The sequence below is a fragment of the Oncorhynchus masou genome, chromosome 5 (assembly GCF_036934945.1).
Source record: "Oncorhynchus masou masou isolate Uvic2021 chromosome 5, UVic_Omas_1.1, whole genome shotgun sequence".
Lineage (NCBI taxonomy): Eukaryota > Metazoa > Chordata > Actinopteri > Salmoniformes > Salmonidae > Oncorhynchus > Oncorhynchus masou.
In genome coordinates, this window is record NC_088216.1 from 25,827,508 (window position 1) to 25,846,711 (window position 19,204).

The following is a 19,204-nucleotide window of genomic DNA, read 5'->3' on the forward strand; positions in this document are numbered from 1 at the left end:
GAATATCATACACAAATGCCTAAATGCTTATATGAGCATGATTGGAGATCTGCTGTACTTTATATTACATTCACTTTTAGGCTATATAACCTCTAATATTGCAGTGAGGAAAACTTATGGTACACTCAATGTCATTTTATAATTTAGTGGATGCAATACACTTTATTACTTTTGTTTTCAGTGTTTCTTCACCAGCTGTTAGTCTCAAAGTTTCAAATCAGAGGATGCTTTTTGGGATACACACCATCTTTCCAAAATATAGTTTTGACTGTAAGTAAATGTTCTGTGCTTTTCTCATGTGTTGTAATGGTTACTTTACAAACTTAAATGTTTTCCTTTATCATTTAACTCCATTCAATTCCATGAAAGAAATAAGACAACAGTCAATACAGCCCTATTATTCAGTACAGCTTCCAGAAACCACTTTATAGCATTGTTTTAATGATTATTTATGTAATAACACCCAAATCATGACTCGTCTGTCTTTACAGACACTCCATTTTATTCACCACAGAGAGAGAATCGATATCACTAGAGGTTATTATGTCATACACCATATCCCACATGGTAGTTTGTCATCATTAACGTTTAGCCAAAAAAACATGTTGTGGCCCTGCAGCCCTTCTAGGAGTCCCTACAAGTCCTTTATTAATGGGCTCTGCTGGCCTGGCCAGTGTGACCAGAGAGAGAAGCATTGTCATAGTGGAGACTGTGACGCTACAGAGGTGGCAGCTGGCATCCCAGCTTGCAGGCCCATCTCGTCACAAAGGAGGGCCTTCCCCCTAGGGGCAGTGATTTAGGACAGGGGTCTCTGGACAGACCCTGGAGGGAACCCCTTATGAAGAGGACACTGCTTCTAAACCGGCCCCCCTCACCATACACCCTTCTATAGCCCCCCCTGCTGGTTTCCGCACCTTGTAGCCTAGCTTACCCTCACCCCCTCCACCTTCCACCCAAGCTCCCCTCTTCCCTCTTGGGACAGAGGGTAATGGTCGTGGTGCAGCAGGGAAGGGGCTGGAGAATTCCTGAGGTGTAGTGCTAACGCTAGCTAGCTATCCACACACAATGGGGAAGACAAGACAACAGGTGTGTTTGGATCCTCTGTCCAGTAGCAGCTGAGGGATAGGGACAGGGCTATTATCGCTATTATCTAGGGCTGCCAGTGGGCTTTCAGGCCACTTTTCCCACTCATCCTCATAGAACAAAACCCTCCTCTGTCTTTAACCTGCTCCCGCCCTGTTCCTTGTTGTTCCCATCAGCCTCCTCTACTGAACCACAACTAACACCTGCCTGCTGCTGCCCCTGGCTTGGCCACTCCAGAATTACCCAAACGGCCACTTAGCAGATCAGCGTGATAAACTAGGCTGAATGCAGCTCCATTGCTTCTCTATGCTTTTCGAGTCAAGTCTCTAAAGCATGAGAAAATCAAACGCCTTGGTGTTACTACTTCAACTTCCAACAACAACAAGAGACTTTATATAGCCCCTTTATTACACAGCTACAAACCCCATCTCTCAAATGAACAGTCTTAGAACAGATTGCATTGCCTGGCCACATGATATTGCTTGTGACAATGCCTCTAACAGAGCGTGTGTCCTGGGGGGATAGGGTGTATTTGGTTACCACACCCTTGGTCTATCCCATTGTGATTGGTCCGAGTCCCAGAGAGGTTGAAAGGGACATGTGTGCATATGTGGGCCGACAACGCAGGTGCCTACATCTGTTCATGGCTAGGCAGATGTCGTGGAGAGAGATAGAGAGTGACGGGAGAAATAGAGAGAGAGAGAGAGAGAGAGAGAGAGAGAGAGAGAGAGAGAGAGAGAGAGAGAAAAGAGAGAGAGAGAGGTGTCACTTTCCCATTCACAAGGTCTCTCTATTCATAGATTGTGGCAGACAATTTCATCCAGATTGCACCGGTTCAAAAATGAGAAAGACTGAAAAAATCTCGGAGGTACTACAAATGATCGTCTTTACAAAACTACGGCCATACTTTCCACATCGTTTTTCATAAGAAATAAAGATCATGCCTGGGGTAGTTCCTATTAGAACTAAACTAGAATGATACAATAATTAATCAGCCCCTATTTCTATGTCATGGTTGGAGTTATCAACACTAAAGAGTTGGGGGGTATCAAAAACCTCTTTCTACTCTATGTACTTCACCTCACTATATCTGCATTTGATTATGCACTGATTATATCACATATCACCATGAGTATTTGTTGTGTGTGGAAATGTGCCATACAAATTATCAGATGTTGAGTTATCGATTTATGCATAGGGACCGCATATGCTCTGATGCGCCAACGCATGGGTGTTACCCGTGGGGAACGTGGCAGATGTGTTTTTATAAACATTGGCACGCGACAGGCCACTGCTCCTTGAAAAACTTCGACGCATTCTCCTCCTCCCCCCTCCCTCCTCTGTCCCTCTCCCCCTCCCTCCTCTGTCCCACACATCCCACTCGCGCCACACACACGCGCGGGCACGTATTCAGGGGCCACCGCGTAATTATCGCGGTACTCTTCCCCAAAGAGAGCCCAGCACGTCCTCAGCCACAACATATGCAAATGTGACAGCAGCACGACTAGGGGGCACCCATGGATTGGCCTGTGCCCCCTTCAAGCAGCTGGCCATAGTAATCTGATCTGGACACAAAGGCCGCGCTGCTCCTGCAGAGTCCAAGGATTTCAGCAGGTAAACAGGCGGGTCAGAAATTATGGAAATGGAGAGAACCCCGACCAGAGAAGATGAGTTGCTGGTATTAGGCCTATATCAGCCCCGATAAGACACATATAAAGTTGCCCTTCAGTCGCCAATCTTCTTTGTGCCGAAAAATGACCACACAACGTTTATATTTCATGAGACAGAAGCTATAGCCTGGATGAGAGTTTGGGAAAAAAATAAACGATTTTGGTCGAACCAATAAGTAGGTGAATCGTGCCAACAGTCTGAATGCTCAGAAAGAATCAATAGTATGTCGATTGATCACTTGGTAACAGTTACCAACCCCCCATTCAAGCTAATCATCTTCTCCACACCACTTCATATGATCGATATCGTGTGATGCGCGCCGTGTTTACGTTCCCATGAGCTACCATGTGGTGTCTACTCTTCAGGGACGAAAACTTCTGGCTTCCCCTCGCCATATGGCCCAGCATAGCCATACCGTTACAGGTTCTTTAACATGCTTCCAGTTCAATGTAGACAGAGCCAGCCAATGGACAGTGGCATATAGACCCGTGCGCTTGAGGGAAGATGGGAGGAGGGAGAGGGAAGAGGAAAAAACGACGTTTGGGTAGTGGCAGATGGCTTGTAAGGGTCTGGCCGCGTCTGAAGGCGTGTCGTGGCCCTTCACGGAGAATCCCCAAGGGCTACCCGTGCATTCAGAATCAATGAAAATTGAAGCACAGAGAATGGATGAATAGTCAGACCTCGAGTCACCCTTTTTGTTAGCAGCAGCTACTGGTGGGCAGAAGTTAAACTACAACAGCCCCCTACAGTAGCACTTTAGTTAAACAGTCACCCCCGTAGCCATCATTTTTGGAAAGGAATGAAGGTAGGAAAGTAGAGAAGGGGGCATTTTGCCAAACTCAAGTCTGAGTGGGTTGGCAGCACACGAATACAAATATGTATGCGGAGGGAAGTTCTTATGGGTGCCTATAGGGGTGGGTTTTGTGCAATGGAGAAAGCAGTTTCTCATGTATAACTACTGCGCAGTTTATTTGCCCAAAGTGTTCCATATGGAAAAATGATGGGCAAGGGATAGACGCATCATGCTGTTTCTGGGTCATTGCCACCGAGAAGAAAAGACGAACCCAAACTGAATGAACTCTACTATAAAAGTTATTCAGAGGCTTTAATGCAAAAACAACGCCCGTTCTACTGTGAAATAAATGTGAATGATTTGCGTAATCACAGCACAGCTGTCACATCACAAACATCACAAACAACACCGATGTATTCGTTCTGTCTATAGGCTGGTTGTGTTTTCAATAGGGATAGAAAACAGGTACAACAACAACAACTCTGGCTGTTTGATAAAAGGGAATTTAAACCACCCGACTTGCATATCTTACCAGTGACGCAATGTATCTGTGTATGGTAACTATGGACCTCAGGCCATGGCTATTATCCAAAATAAAATCACACGTATAATGAACGAACCTAATTAAGAGAGACCCCTATACCCCACCCCCACTCGTTACACAAAAGTAGGCCTACTTGAATAATAGTCTGCCCTAAGTTTGGTTCAATAAATAAACACATCGTGGACACAGAAATAGCGTATTCATTGCATATGCGAGCAAAGAGGGAAAGCCCAACTATATATTTGACCTACTGTTTGAGTTTTGTTCAGGAGGGGGCTCGTTCTTCTAAATGTTGGGTACATTGTAATTGTGTGCGGATAGCGCCGCGCGCCCAAGGAAGCTCACTCACTGTATATTAAGGGGAGAGCAGGTGCTGCGGAATTACCATACAGCTGAGCGCACAGAGAGAGGGAGAGCAAACTTATTCCTTCAGCACACAATAACAAAGTGCCCTCAGGGCGGCCACGCGGATGTCTCTCTCCTCTCTCTCGCACACACTCACATACACACACGTGCACGCACGCACACACACGCACACACCTTTTCTTCACTCCACAGAATGAAAAAGGAAAAAGCGAATGAAAAACTGTGCCCATACAAATGTTTTTTTTTCTACTTTACTTCACCACACACCCTTGCCAGAGAATGTTTTCATTACTCAATCCTTAATTCAAAGTATTCGATTTTCCCACAACTAGAAATGCAAAAATGTTTGAAGAGGGTGGAGTTATGCTGCACAATCAACTGAGTCAGGATTTGACAAATACACTACGCATGGCACGCCACATATTTAGGCTTTTTCAGAACTCTCCCTGAAAATGTTTGAAAAACATAAATGTTGTTTTCTTTCCTAACATAAAAATATACAAGTTAACTACCCCATCTACATGTATAAATAAGCTTAAACACCAAGTGTAGGCAGATCTGTACAATACATTACTGTGAATTACTGATATATAATCATAACTGAAATCTGGTTTAAACTGGAATAAATAAATTGGCCATTCTGTTTTGTTATTATGTGCTATATTTTTCAATCTCTCATGTTGTGGAAAGTGAGTCATTCCAGGACAGGTTGCTGAGACAGTCTCATACAGTTTGCTGGAATACTTTGACATTCCTTCATTTTAAATTTTCTGACCCAATACTAGCTTGTGATTTGAGACGATGGGGCCATTGTGATCCCCTGAGCCAGATTGGGGGGGTAGCTCATTTGCATCTTATTACCCTAGCATGCGCCAGCCCATATAAAACTGGCGGCAGGCGGCCTTCACTCAAGACAGATGCACAATTCATGTTGAGGAAAGAAGGAAGAAGGTGGCGGGGAAGTATGTTGGATCAGTGACAATTCTTTCCTTGGGATAGACCACGTCACACAAAAGCAATTTCCTACATTTGTTGCCCTCTTCGCTTCAACAGGGAACAAACTGTGTCAATTATTTTTTTTTAAACATTTTTGGAGTGGGATTATCGCATTGTAACGGAATTTTGAAGACAGTTCAGGGCAGTTCCAATATCTATTTTGGATTATCTTTTTGTTTCTTGGACATGAATGAAATCGGCGTGGCTGACACCAGAAACTGATGAGAATACCTCTTAAGAGAAGAAGCGTGTTCAATGATTCATTCCCAGAACATGATTTGAAAGGAGGCATATTGAGCCTAAATTGAGCTGAGTCGCTCCAATACTTTTTCCTATTTATTTATTTGTATTTATTTAATATGGGGCGCGCTATTCTTCTGACAGTTGCGGTTATGCTCGTCTTGATATGCAAGGTAAGACAACTACACGAAAGTTACCGTACTATTCAATTGATAACCATTTCAAGATTTTACATCACAGAGCCTATGTTAATGATTGTGTAATATATACAATTATTTCAACAGGGTTTTTGTTCAGGAGTTTTCGAACTGAAGTTGCAGGAGTTTTTGAACAAGAAGGGGGTTCAGGGCAACATGAACTGCTGCAAGGGAGGGTTGACGTCGGTTTATCAGCAACAGTGTGAATGTAAAACGTTTTTCAGAATCTGTCTGAAACATTATCAGCCAAACGCATCACCAGAGCCACCTTGTAACTACGGCGGCGCTATAACGCCTGTTCTTGGGTCAAACTCTTTCCAAGTTCCGGAAGCCATGTCTGACAGTTCATTCACCAATCCCATCAGAATTAACTTTGGTTTCACATGGCCGGTGAGTACTCTGCCTTGGGTTAATTCCTAAACAAGTAATTCATATAAACCTCGAGTGACGAGGTCTTTAAAAATCCGTGCGTACAAGTTGGTTCATTTATATAGAGTGGTTTATTCAAGACTAAACGTATACATAAACATGTTCGTCTTGTATATGTTTGTATTATCGTCTCGAAATGTTATTTTACCTTCTAGTATAGAGAACATGTTAGATGGGCCTATCTCGTTCCCCTTCTCCGTTGGCCACCTGTCTTATGATGCTATTTGTTTATGTCCTCAGGGGACGTTCTCGCTGATCATTGAAGCTCTGCACACCGACTCCAAAGACGATCTTTCAATAGGTAGGATCAAAATAAACGGTCCTACAGTTGGTTGGCTTTATGTGGTTTGAGGTCGAGGATAACTTTTCGCTAAAGTTACGTTCTTATTTCCATCGGTAGAAAACCAAGACCGTGTTATCAGCACAATGACCACCCAGAGACATCTGACGGTAGGAGATGACTGGTCTCAGGACCTTCATACGGGAGGAAGAACCGAGTTGAGGTACTCCTACCGCTTTGTCTGTGATGAGCACTACTATGGCGATGGCTGCTCGGTCTTCTGCCGCCCACGAGACGATGCCTTCGGCCACTTCACCTGTGGAGAGCGCGGAGAGATTGTCTGTGACGCCGGGTGGAAAGGCCATTACTGCACAGAACGTAAGTGAAACTTGATGTTCAGGTGTTTTTGGGGAAATATTTGACTAAATATGATAGTTATTCATAGACGTTACTTTTTATGTTAGGTGGCGTGGCTATAGACATTTTAAAATGGAGGCAACTTGTACGAAAACACCACGCGCACACACACGACCACTTTATTTATTCAAATCGGGCGGAGGAAAGTTTTCGGAATAATCTCACGCGTGCCATAAATTTACATGCTACGTCCGATTCGTTACTCTTGGAGTGGGTTGGCCGCTGATTGGCTTATGCGGGTGAGGTATTGTTTGAAGTGGGCAGCTGCGGGGAGAGAGTAGACAATGTAGCAGCTGTCGTGCACTGGCATCATACTCACCAGCTGTCCACTCTTATCTGCCCCAATCCGAGACATTAGGGGGAGTTGTGTGCACAGAATGAATAAAAGAGTTTTGACCCACAGCGATGAAAAAGGGGCCTATACTGAAAGAGGGATAGCGAGAGAGAGAGTTTGCTGTGTGCACCCTCCCATTGTCTCTATGCACTATGTTAAACGGAATATTCTTCCACCGTGATAAGGAGATTGTGTTTTTTTTTAGGTAAAACAGCTAATGTGTTTAGTTGCTCCCCCTTTTAATGAATTTGTTCAGATTTAAGCAATACATTTTTTGTTGTTGCTCAAAGCTAAATTTAACAAAGAGCATATGTGTAAGAAGTGTTTTTATTTTGCCATGGTTCTTACCCCATGTTTGTCTCCTTTGTAGCTCTCTGCCTTCCAGGATGTGACGACGAACACGGCTTTTGTGAGAAGCCTGGGGAGTGCAAGTAAGTTAGAGAAAAGACAACTATGATTTTCATGTATTAAAACACTTTCTCAGTTAATATTTTCAGAAATAATCTGTGAAATAAAGAGAAATTTGAGTGGGTTTCTAACCAATGTGTTGTAATTATTGTGTGACAGGTGCAGAGTGGGTTTCAAAGGACGGTACTGTGATGAGTGCATCCGTTACCCAGGCTGCCTCCACGGGACCTGCCAGCAGCCGTGGCAGTGCAACTGTCAGGAGGGGTGGGGAGGCCTCTTCTGTAACCAAGGTGAGTCCTACTGGAGAGAGAGGGAGGGGAAAGAGAGGGATGGAGAGAGAGAAGGGGGTGAGAGGGGGATTTAGAGAGATGACACAAACAGTGACAAAGAGATAGTGTTGTGAGAGAAAATGTGAAAAAATGTAAGAAAAAAGTGTGAGAGTGACAGAAAGACATTAGCTGGGCTGCTGCTGTTGTTGTTCTGCCATATGTTCCATTGGGACTAATGGACTAATCCACATGTGCTGCTTGTCCTCCTCCAGATCTGAACTACTGCACTCACCACAAGCCCTGTATGAATGGAGCCACTTGTAGCAACACTGGCCAGGGGAGCTACACCTGTTCCTGCAGACCGGGCTTCACTGGGGATGCTTGTGAGATTGAGGTCAACGAATGCACCCTGAACCCCTGTCGAAATGGAGGAAGCTGCACTGTAAGTACTGTACAATTACATCATTGTGTTAAAATGTACACTCAATTACAACAAGGATTTGGAAGATGTGGGCAATCACTGTTGTTGTGATGGTGATCTAATGCATTTTGGAGGAATGTATTTGTTAAGCTTATGTTTCAATCTTTTTCTCAAAGGATATGGAGAACACGCATGCCTGTGCTTGCCCTCCTGGTTTCTACGGCAACGCCTGCGAGCTGAGCGCCATGACTTGCGCCGATGGTCCCTGCTTCAACGGAGGCCGCTGTGCCGACAACCCTGATGGCGGATACTTCTGCCAGTGCCCCACCGGCTACGCTGGCTTCAACTGCGAGAAGAAGATTGACCACTGCACCTCCAGCCCTTGCTCCAATGGTAAGGGCTAATTGAACAACCTACACAGATGTGTTTTCAGATCTCAATTTATGTACTTTTTAAAATTTAAACAGGTACCTTTCAGATTACAGCCTGTCCCCACATTATTGACCACCCATTAATTCCCAATCACTCTGCCTCTCACACTAGGTGCCCGGTGTGTGGATCTCGTCAACTCCTACCTGTGCCAGTGTCCTGATGGCTTCACAGGCATGAACTGCGACCACACTGGCAACGAGTGCTCCATCTACCCCTGCCAAAATGGTGGTACATGCCAGGAGGGTCTTGATGGCTACACCTGCACCTGCCCCCCGGGCTACACGGGCCGTAACTGCAGTTCTCCCATAAGCCGCTGCGAGCACAACCCTTGCCACAACAGCGCCACCTGCCACGAGAGGAACAACCGCTATGTGTGCGCTTGCGTGCCTGGTTACGGTGGCCGCAACTGCCAGTTCCTGCTCCCAGACCATGCAGCTATCCGAGGCTCGGAGATCCCCTGGATGGCGGTGGGGTCTGGCACAGCTCTGGTGCTGCTTGTGCTAGCAGGGTGTGCAGTGCTGGTTGGCTGCGTTCGCAACAAGGTGCTGCGTGGTAGCCAGGGCGATGCCACCGTCAGCGAAGGCGAGACCATAAACAACCTGACCAATAACTGTCACCGGGGTGATAAGGACCTGTCGGTAAGCGTTGTAGGGCTCGGGCCACAGCCAGGTGTCAAGAACATCAATAAGAAAATGGACTTCGGAAGCGATGCGGACATGGACGGACCATCGCCGTCGTGTCGGAGCAGCTACAAGAGCCGCCACCCGCCGGCGGACCATAACCTTGTGCATGAGGTGAAGTACGAGCAGGTGGCCAAAGAGTCAATGCTGAGCTTGGAGGCCTCAGCTTGCGAAGAGAAATGCCAAGCTTTGGACTCGAGTTTTGAGTATGAGGAGTGCAGAAATAAACGCAGCAAACATTTAAAAAGGTAAAGAACACACAATAAGATAATAGATGTAATCATATGACATGAAAAAAAAAAAATAATTTGAATGTCAGACGACTAATATGGATCTTTGTCTCTCTTCCAACAGTGACACATCAGAAACTTCAAGAAATGAAATGAAACTTCCAGAAATGTCCGCATGTGCAGACACCAAGTACAAATCCGTGTTTGTCATGTCGGAGGAGAAGGACGAATGTATAATTGCAACTGAGGTGAGTTTGGATTCTTCTCTTCACTTTTCCTCATTTATAATTGTTTGATAAAGTCACTGCATTTCCCTACGAGCTTTGTAAACAACAATTAATGCCCATTTTGTTTTTCTCTTGTCTCCATAGGTGTAACGCAAGCCACCAATAGGCTGTCCGTTGCTCATTTGCTCTATGGGAGAGTTTTTATACTCCTTTAAATGCTGCTCTAACCCTAGGGGGAGGTGTCCCGCCTTGAGACTGCTGCTGATACTGAGACGTTTAACTGATATTCAGAGTGAGCTGGTTCTCTACTGGAAAATAAGTGCAGGCCTGTGGGTTAGGAATCGGTGGGGGCGAAACATTTTTACCTTTCAAAGCGACCTCAAGCAAAGTTTTTATAACGAGATCGAAAAATGGACAAACCGTTATGATAGAGGTGATGTACGATGTCTTCGGTTTCGGTTGTAACAGAAACGTAGGTTTGAAGTTTTTGCAACATTTGCACCCAGCCCTTTTCTTTATCCCCACAAGCTGTTGCTGAGCACATGAACTGCATCAAAAGGTGGATGTTTGGCCATACTGGCCTGTACAAGGCTGTTAACATGGATTCTGATCCAATCTCTAGACCTGTGAGGACTGTACTACGTATACTATATCACTGTGTAAAACTGAAGTGTGTTGTTTCAAAGTCCCCCAAACAATTTATGACATTGTATTGATTATTTTTGGAGATGAAAACTTTGTGTTAAAATCTTTTTTTGCTTCGATACGGATTTTGTCTATTTGTAAAAAATTAAAATAAGTTGTATGATTAAAAAAAGACGTATGATTTAAAGTTGTATAATTTAATTTAATTTAAGGATTTTGTATTATTATTATTTTTTAATTATATTGTATATTTGCTATGTTATGAATATTTAAATACATTTTTTAATGCTGATATTTGCAAAGGCACTTCAGGTCAAGGAATTTGTTTTAAAGAAATGTTATTTAAAGTAAGAGGGATTGTACAACATTTTATTATTGTTACTGCCTCTGCTACTGTTTTTTAATGAATAAATATAATTGAAAGTACAACTTTTTTGTGTGACTGGTTTGTCAGTCCATGCCTAGCCATTCTTTGGGTTCTGTGAGGAAAGTTAATCAGTAACATCTGTTGTCTACCCCATGGTGGGCTATTCTATGCCGATGCTGTTGATCACTGCCAGGAGTTGAAAGTGTTTCCGTGGAGACCAACGGGGGCTATTCATAAAAAACAATGTCCCCACGCTTGATGTACTACTCCGATGGAAAAATGTGATAAATGCAAACTAATGCTTTTTTTAAAACATCCTTATATGACGCAAGAAACAATGTAAACTATTGATGAATGTTCAGTTCACAACACTGACAAACACCCAGTCAATGTAACTTATCCAAATGTTTTTCTTGTTGAATATGCTTTATAATACATCTACTATATTTGATATCTGTAGTCAAATTCTTCAAAAATCAGATTTTTTTACTTCCCCCATTGATTCTAACATTTTTCTATTTTCTACACGTTTGATTCCTTAATAGCCCAGCGAAGAAATCATATTTGTTTTAAGCCCAAAAAGTTAGGACACAATAAAGTAACTGTAAATTGTCACCCCTAAGGTTGGCCTCTAAAGGCGGGTATACTATAGCCTGCCTCGTGGCATCATGGGAACAGACTTCAGCAGTAGACAATGATGGATTTGACAATGGGGCCACACAAAAGGCCACCCTTGGGAGAGCCTGTGTGTCCCTCGGCATGCTGGGAAAAAAAGAGAGTAACAGGAACAGATGTTGAGTAACAGATGCCTTCTGACCAGAGTTCCGGCACTACCAGCCAGACCTTCAAATGCTCAATCTGGAAAAAAAAGATTATCTATAGCGTTTAAGAAAAGCAAGCATTTTATATTGTCTTTCATATAAATTGGTTAGGATCGAGGGGATGTAGACTTACAGAAAACTGTGAAATTGGTCAACAGCAAAATGTATTACTTGTTTTTAGTATGGGATAAAACCAAACCTAAAACAAAAGATATTCAAAAGTATTTTGATAAGAATACATACGCTTGTTTTAACCCCCTATACCTTTTGGTCAAATAATCAACTGTAGGACAACAAGTTGGCTTGTAGCCATACTTTATTTGGAGAAAGAAATGTTTGAAATGTTTAAAATCATGTTTTAAAATTCAATAAAGCCATTGAAGTACGTACATGTAATTTTTCATAAAAAGTTATATCATGCCTTTTAGCTTTTCCATACATAAAACATGTGGTATACATAGCATGATTGGTGCTTTATAAAATTACATATTTTATTATGACATATTTGACTTGCAGTTATATTCAAATTTGCAAAAAAAAAGAAAGAAGACATTTATCATCCCCTTCACTCAAAGAAAGCTAAATAAAAAAATGCAAAACACAGTACATCAATAATGGTTGCGTTCTTCTGACATGGCTTTAAGCACACATAATACAGTACTGTACACAGGTCCACCTCAGACAAAATGTACTAGAAACATTTGAGTTGCTGAGGATATGAAAATCTCTGGAACAGCCTAATCACCTGTTTGTTCACAAGGCCTGAACTATATGCAGAACAGATTTAACTGATCTATAAATCATGTCAACTTCCTATTAACAGGGCTTTAACAGATTCCCATTATAGAGATTAGTGAATCAGAACAGTGCGTAGCTCAAGGAGATCATCCTGATCAAGCAGAATGTTTTTTAATTGTGGGGGACATTTTATGTAAAATTTATAGTGAGGACCAGAAGGGATCTTAAAGGGGTTTTACTGGTCTTACTGGCTCAGTTGCCCTTTATGTTTAGGAGTGTCTATTTACTGCATATCTAAAATCACCTTTAAGGTGGGAGGTTGGAAACAAAAGACAAAACTTTTTAAGATCTCCATGATATAATATACATTGGTAATCTTAGGGCAAATATATTTTTCTAAGGTCAAATATCTAGGGTAGGACAACATATAAAGCTGAATTAAATGACACAATGTGCAAAAATGTATTGTGCATAGTATCATTGTCAAATTGTAATAAATATTAACGTGGTAATTAATTCCACTTTGGGTGATTGTATTTTCCTCATGATTTATTTCGTTACAATAAAAACATTTTCATTAAGTATTAAATGAAGCCGTTGGAGAACATTTTTATAGTTCACAGCAACAAACCTTCCAATTCATTGGCAAGTGCCCCAAAAACACACATAACCCCATACATATGGATTAAAAAGCCTGATAAAAGTACAGATTTTCTAATTTATCCCAAAAAGTGTCACTTATAGTTGAAAGATCCTTTTTCACTTTTTTAATTCATTGCCTTATTGTTTTCGTCTTCATCAATAAATCACAAATGAGCGACAAATAAACTCATATCAACAATGTAAAGGAATATTATGTCAATTCTTTTTAGTAAGGTTTTAAAAGGAAGGGATTTCAGGTAGCTTTAGTTCCCACTGTTTTGCTGTTTGAAGTAGCTATTAAACATGTGTAGCATAATGCCTGTCTTTGGACTGCCGAGGTATTCTTTGAGGTGTGTAAAACATGCTGAAACGTTTGTCACATTTCAAAATAAAAGTTGTGTCCTTAATTCATTTCCTGTCTCTTCCTGTTCAGAGGTATATGATCCTGGGTCGTCCAGTGCCTCCTGCATGTAATAGTGTTCCTATGTCGTCTTGATGTATGATGGTAACTCTCATTGATTCATTCGCTCTCTTCTTCATCGGTTCATCACCCTGCACTCTTTTTCTAGCCGTGGCTTGTTTTGCTTTCTCTCCCCCTTTTCCTTTTCTGTCTCTCTCTTTCTCACCCCTCCTACATGTCCTCCCTTCAATCTCCAGCAATTAGTCTCCAACAGCTTTCTGCCTCTCTCCCTTTTCCTCTCTTTTTCTTCCCCAATCCCAAACCAATTATCTTCCATTTTTCCCATCATTGGCAGCTCCCTCTTGCATATCTGCAAGGGCTTCATAGGTGTGAGAAATATGGCACAAACTCCATCCAGCCTCCAATAGGTCTAGATGGAGCATCAACCATGTTGCTCATACCTAGCAATCCTCTCGGATTAGAAAAGGGCTCCAGGATAGGGGTGATAGATCAGTTTGAGATTGGGCCCTCCTCCCCCTCTCTCCCTCTAGGAGGGAGGCCCGTGGCTGGGCATGTTGGTCATGGTGCCGCCCATCCCAGCTGGGCCGCACATGCCCGAGGGCCCTGCCAGGGCTGGAGGGCTGTGTTTGGTGGTCTCCAGGAGGCCCTGTCCCTGCCCTTGGCCCTGGGTGGCCCCGTGGTGGGCGTGTTGCAGGGCATGGCGCTCCAGCAGGGTGCGGTGGGTGAAGGCCCGGTGGCACACGGTGCACTGGAAGGTGCGCTCGGCCCGGTGCGTGCGCATATGCACGTTGAGTGAGCTCTTCTGTGTGAAGCGCTTGCCGCATACAGAGCACTGGAAGGCGCGCACGCCCGTGTGCACCACCATGTGCTTGAGGAGGTAGTCGCGCAGGGAGAAGGAGCGCCAGCAGATGCTGCACTGATGAGGCTTTTGACCTGAGGCACACACAACAGAAAATAGGATCTGTTAGTATGACATGTGTATCAGAGAGACTATTTGTTATGTGGAGTTTTAACATGTGTATACAACAATCATGAACAGTAAATGTTTTGAAGGAAGTGATAGTAACTAGTATATATAGAAAGTGGTGGCCTACCGGAGTGTATGAACATGTGCTTGCTGTAGTTCTTCCTGGAACGTAACGATTTTCCACAATGAGTGCAGTCGAAGGACGTCTCAGAACCCTGGGAGGAAGGGGAGGGGCCTGGCGTGCCACAGGTTGACAGAGCAGGGGTCATTGGTGCCGGGGGCGGAGCCTGTTGGCTGTGCTCCGTTCCTGCCATGCTGTCAATCACCATCGGTCCGCCCACAAAGAATGAGGCTGATGGCTGTGATTGGCTGACTGGGTACTGAAAAAGTAGCTGAAAGGGAAACAGGAATTGAAATAATGGCCACCAACGACTTTCACGATTAAAGTCTACAAATTGTTGCAATAACTATTTTAAAACGATGTTTACATTTGTAACTGACCTGGTTGTTGATGGACTGTGAGGAGGTAGATGGAGACAGTAGCTTGTTTCCTCGTCCTCTGGGGTTGAAGGACATGGCCTGAGCCGGCTCGTTCTGAGGCCAGAAAGCCTCGGGGGAGAAAACTCCAGCCTCATCATAGAACACACCCTCCTGTAAGACAGAGAGACAAAATTCACTTATGACTATTAACTAACTTAATTAGCCCTAATACATAACTTTGAAATGTTTATTAAAACTGTGATAATGATAAAATAATGAGTATAGACACTTTTATCCAAAGCAATTTACAGATTCCGAACATGCAGCCCATACGGATTTTGAACCTACAAGCCTGGTATTTTTTGCCAGCACCATGCACCAACAACAAGTTGCTGTCTAGGACAAAACAACACTCACCTGTTCGAAGGTTGCCATGGATTCCTGTGTGCCCTCCTGCCCTTCAACACGTCTTCCCTCCTCCAAGCCGAAGACCCCTCCATCCGGCTCCTGCACGCCTTCATCCTTCACCACCACTTCCTCTCCTACAAGAACCTAAGAGAAGGTAAAGAAAAATATATAGTCAATTAGAGTATAGAGTCTAAAATTGGTGTTTCAAACTGTGGTATATGGTCAGGAATGTGAAGACAGTAAAAAGACAATTATAAACCGAGTCGTTCGAGCCCTGCATGCTGATTGGCTGAAAGCCATGGTTTATCAGACCGTATACCACGGGTATGACAAAAAATACTTGTTTAATGTTCTAACTATGTTGGAAACCAGTTTATAATAGCAATAAGGCACCTTGGGGGTTTGTAGTATATGGCCAATATACCACAGCTAAGGGCTGTATCCAGGCACTATGCGTTACAATGTGCATAACAACAGCCCTTGGCTGTAGAATATTGGCCATATACCACACCCCCTTATTGCTAAGATATCAATTTCTCAATGGACAAATTAAGAAAAAAGGTGCTATTTAGAACCTAAAAGGGTTTGAAGAACCCTTTTGGGTTACATGTTCTACATTGAACCCAAAAGGCTTCTACCTGGAACAAAAAGGGCTCCCCTATGTGGACAGCCGAAGAACCCTTTTGGAACCGTTTTTTCTAAGTATACATAATTGGCTTAGGTACAATGTAACAACAACTAAAAAGAGGTGCTAGTTGGCACTCCATCCAAAACTTAACATGTTTAATGACCCATAGAAGGGGTGTTCACTGTTTAATCAGTCCATGGAACATTAACTAGGAGGATAGCCTAATATAAGACTTCTGGACAGCAACTTCCTTTCAATTATGTTTATTGCTGACACGTTCAGATCTATAGCTTAATTCCCAGCAATGACACAATGAGAGCAATTGACGTCTAGAAGTCATGCTTTATTCACTTTATGATGTCTGGCTGCATATCTGCCTGCCTTACAACTGTAACCACTGGGAACTTACCTGAAGCCTGAGTGGCTGCCTCTGCTTGCGGCTGTGTCCTCCTGCCCCTCTGTCTCTGTCCAAGTCTCTCCCTCTGTGATGTCCATCCATCTCCTCCTCCTCGCAGTATCTGTCCATGCCCACAAGCTCCTCCGAGAGGTCAGCCGCGTTGCTGCGGATACTGTCCCGGCCAATGCTGTCCACGCTGCTGACACCAGAGCTGCAGCCGACCGAGAGATTCCCTGAGCTTCCAGCATTGGCACCGTTAGCGGTTGCCGCTAGCAGGTCTCTGAGCTTGTACCTCACATCCTGGGTGCAATTTGAGTTCTTCATGAGGACCCCGGCGGCCCCTGAGCTTAGCCCGTCAGCCCCACACAGGGCCCCGGGGCTGCCCATGTCAGCTAGAGCCATCAGCCCCGCTGAGTTAGCCTGCTCCAGGGCGCCTCCTGGGCCGCTCTCACTAACATTAACGCTCAAGTTTGCTCCGCCCAGGCCTGTGACCATGTTGCTCGCCCCGCAGTCCCCCAAGGCGAAGTTCGAGAAGCTCTGGTAACCCCCACCACCGCTGACTGCGCCACCCCCACCAATACAACCACCACCGCTGTCCCTCCCTTTACCCCCTCCCCGCTCCTCCTGCTTGGGCAGGACCCCAGCTGTCATCCCCCCTCCTCCTCCACTTGCTGCGGCAGCCGCAGCAGCAGCCACCTTCCTCTGGGAGATGATCTGGGTGCACTCGTCGATGACCGTCTTAATCTGCAGGATGCTGGCGGCGGTGAGGATGCAGAGGGCCTGCGACTGCACCACCACCAGCGAGCCGCTGTACATAAAATCCACCAGCTGCTTCACCGTCTCAGCGGGGACCAGCGGCGGCACCGAGATCTCAGAGTGGCCCAGCAGCAGCTTGTCCTGGAAGAAGGGGCTGCCAGCGGCCAGCACGCAGGCATGGGCACGCAGCGAGGCGTCGTGGATGCGCACCGTCACATCGCAGAAGAGGCCCTCACGCCGCTGCGTCCGTAAAGCCTCCAGAACAGACTGGCTGGAGTTGTGCAGGTGGATGTAGTGCACCGTCTCCGTGCCCGCAGCCATGGCCTGAGGATGAGGGACGGGGTGGGTTGGAAGAGTGTCTGTCGGCTCTGAATCAGCTTGAAGGGGAGGGAAGGCAGGGAGGGAAGGTGGTACGGAGCATGGGCCACTGCGGGGCCGGGTGCCTCCCCTTAAATACTTTCGGGCTGCTTAGAGGTAATGAAGTTGTATCCACTGTGTCAGGAGGTATAATAGGATGTGTGAGGTTACCTGAGTGATGCACCTGCTTTGGTGGAGTGGGTTTCCTTGGCAGTCTTGCAGGGCACCCCTAACCATGCAGTCAGTCACCTCAAGCTCTCAGTGCAACCCCGCTGGAAGCAAAGATAAAATTATGTTCAACAAGAGTATTGTATGTGCTGTAACATAATATAACTGATTTAGCTAAATCCTTACAATATTTTGTTTTTATCCCACAGGTAGAAAATTACAATTAATAGCAAATAATTAGCAGGTGGCAGTGGCCTGTACTAAATGGGGCATGTAGCCTAGTGGTTAGAATGTTGGCCCAATAACCAAAAGGTTGCTAGCTCAAATCCCGAAGTTAAAAATGTGTCGTTCTGCTCTTGAACAAGGCACTGTTCCCAAGGCCATCATTGTAAATATAAATTTGTTCTTAACTGACATGCCTAGTTAAATAAAGGTTACACACAAATGACCACAGTAACATGCCTGATTGGACAAGGCAAGTGATTTATAAGGGCGGGAATAAGTGGGTGCGTGGGACAGACAACAGCGCATGATGATAATTTTAAAAATAATGTTCTGCATAGCTAGCTAAAGCCCTTTTTGTGTGGTTGAGTGACAGTGGAAAGAGCGGTATGTGTGAATTGCAATGTCGATGATATAAATGTAATGCATCATGATATTATATTTCGTAAGACATAGCTATGTCAATAGGCCTATCTCAGACAAAAATATCTATGCAACCAGACAAGCAAATAACTCAAATTGTCACAGTACATGCTACCATAGGCTAGCTAGCTATCAAGCCAATGTTATGTAGGTTGACATTCTCCTTTACAAGTTCAGTCTCGTGAGCACACAAACATCTTCGGTGTGCATTTGTGTGAACTGCGAGCATGTGGTTTGTAGAAATTTATTGACATTACAATAAATTCTAATAACCAAAGCTGACACCTACCACGGTTCAATTAGCATGGCTAACTTGACTAGCTGGCCACTGGTTGAAAATGGCAAGCTAGCTACAAACTAACGTTAGCTAGCTAGTTAGCTCCTTGGCTAGCACAGCCTTCTTGCATTGGTCTTCGACCTATCGACAATTATTCTACCGTATTTACATATCTGCAGTGTGCAGCGATAATAATACGAGTATATTAATATGCATGCATTTCTGTAAACAAATATCTAACAGTTAGAATTAGCGCGTATTCCTCCAATATTTCTGCTGCAAAAACAGTGCCAGTGACTGCACAGACTTTGTGCAGAATCACACACAGATCTGTATATATATGGATGGTTAGCCACATGTGGTGCATAATTGTAACGTTAATGATTTAGCTCACTGATTCTCAACTGGTTGGTCGCGACCGAGGTTTTGAAAGGGTCGCGAGTGTCTTGAGTAAAAAATAAATATTATAA

The 19,204-nt window shown here is 44.2% G+C and overlaps 2 protein-coding genes across 2 annotated transcripts; one reads left to right on the plus strand and one right to left on the minus strand.

Moving 5' to 3' along the window:
• The first annotated feature begins 5,772 nt into the window (after window positions 1-5,772).
• LOC135526455 (delta-like protein A) lies at window positions 5,773-11,085 on the plus strand. The gene is made up of 11 exons (XM_064954847.1): window positions 5,773-5,866; window positions 5,978-6,280; window positions 6,560-6,620; window positions 6,720-6,977; window positions 7,721-7,781; window positions 7,918-8,048; window positions 8,300-8,469; window positions 8,625-8,841; window positions 8,992-9,808; window positions 9,915-10,038; window positions 10,162-11,085. The coding sequence occupies exons 1-11, from the start codon at window positions 5,813-5,815 to the stop codon at window positions 10,165-10,167; spliced, it is 2,202 nt and encodes a 733-aa protein (XP_064810919.1). The 5' UTR covers window positions 5,773-5,812; the 3' UTR covers window positions 10,168-11,085.
• Window positions 11,086-12,175: 1,090 nt separating this feature from the next.
• Window positions 12,176-19,041, minus strand: LOC135538038 (zinc finger and BTB domain-containing protein 45-like). The gene is made up of 7 exons (XM_064964037.1): window positions 18,747-19,041; window positions 17,816-17,916; window positions 16,544-17,611; window positions 15,516-15,650; window positions 15,120-15,269; window positions 14,746-15,010; window positions 12,176-14,584 (listed from the first exon to the last, which is right to left on the minus strand). The coding sequence occupies exons 2-7, from the start codon at window positions 17,879-17,881 to the stop codon at window positions 14,178-14,180; spliced, it is 2,091 nt and encodes a 696-aa protein (XP_064820109.1). The 5' UTR covers window positions 17,882-17,916; window positions 18,747-19,041; the 3' UTR covers window positions 12,176-14,177.
• Window positions 19,042-19,204: the final 163 nt, after the last annotated feature.

Bases quoted from the DNA above. Each gene is read 5' to 3' on its own strand.
- LOC135526455 (XM_064954847.1), top strand. From the start codon at position 5,813: ATGGGGCGCGCTATTCTTCTGACAGTTGCGGTTATGCTCGTCTTGATA. The intron at 6,978-7,720 runs GTAAGTGAAACT...TCTCCTTTGTAG, and splicing joins AGGCCATTACTGCACAGAAC to CTCTCTGCCTTCCAGGATGT. The intron at 9,809-9,914 runs GTAAAGAACACA...CTCTTCCAACAG, and splicing joins CGCAGCAAACATTTAAAAAG to TGACACATCAGAAACTTCAA.
- LOC135538038 (XM_064964037.1), bottom strand. From the start codon at position 17,881: ATGGTTAGGGGTGCCCTGCAAGACTGCCAAGGAAACCCACTCCACCAA. The intron at 17,612-17,815 runs GTAACCTCACAC...CCTCATCCTCAG, and splicing joins AAAGCAGGTGCATCACTCAG to GCCATGGCTGCGGGCACGGA. The intron at 15,270-15,515 runs GTGAGTGTTGTT...TCTGTCTTACAG, and splicing joins CCATGGCAACCTTCGAACAG to GAGGGTGTGTTCTATGATGA.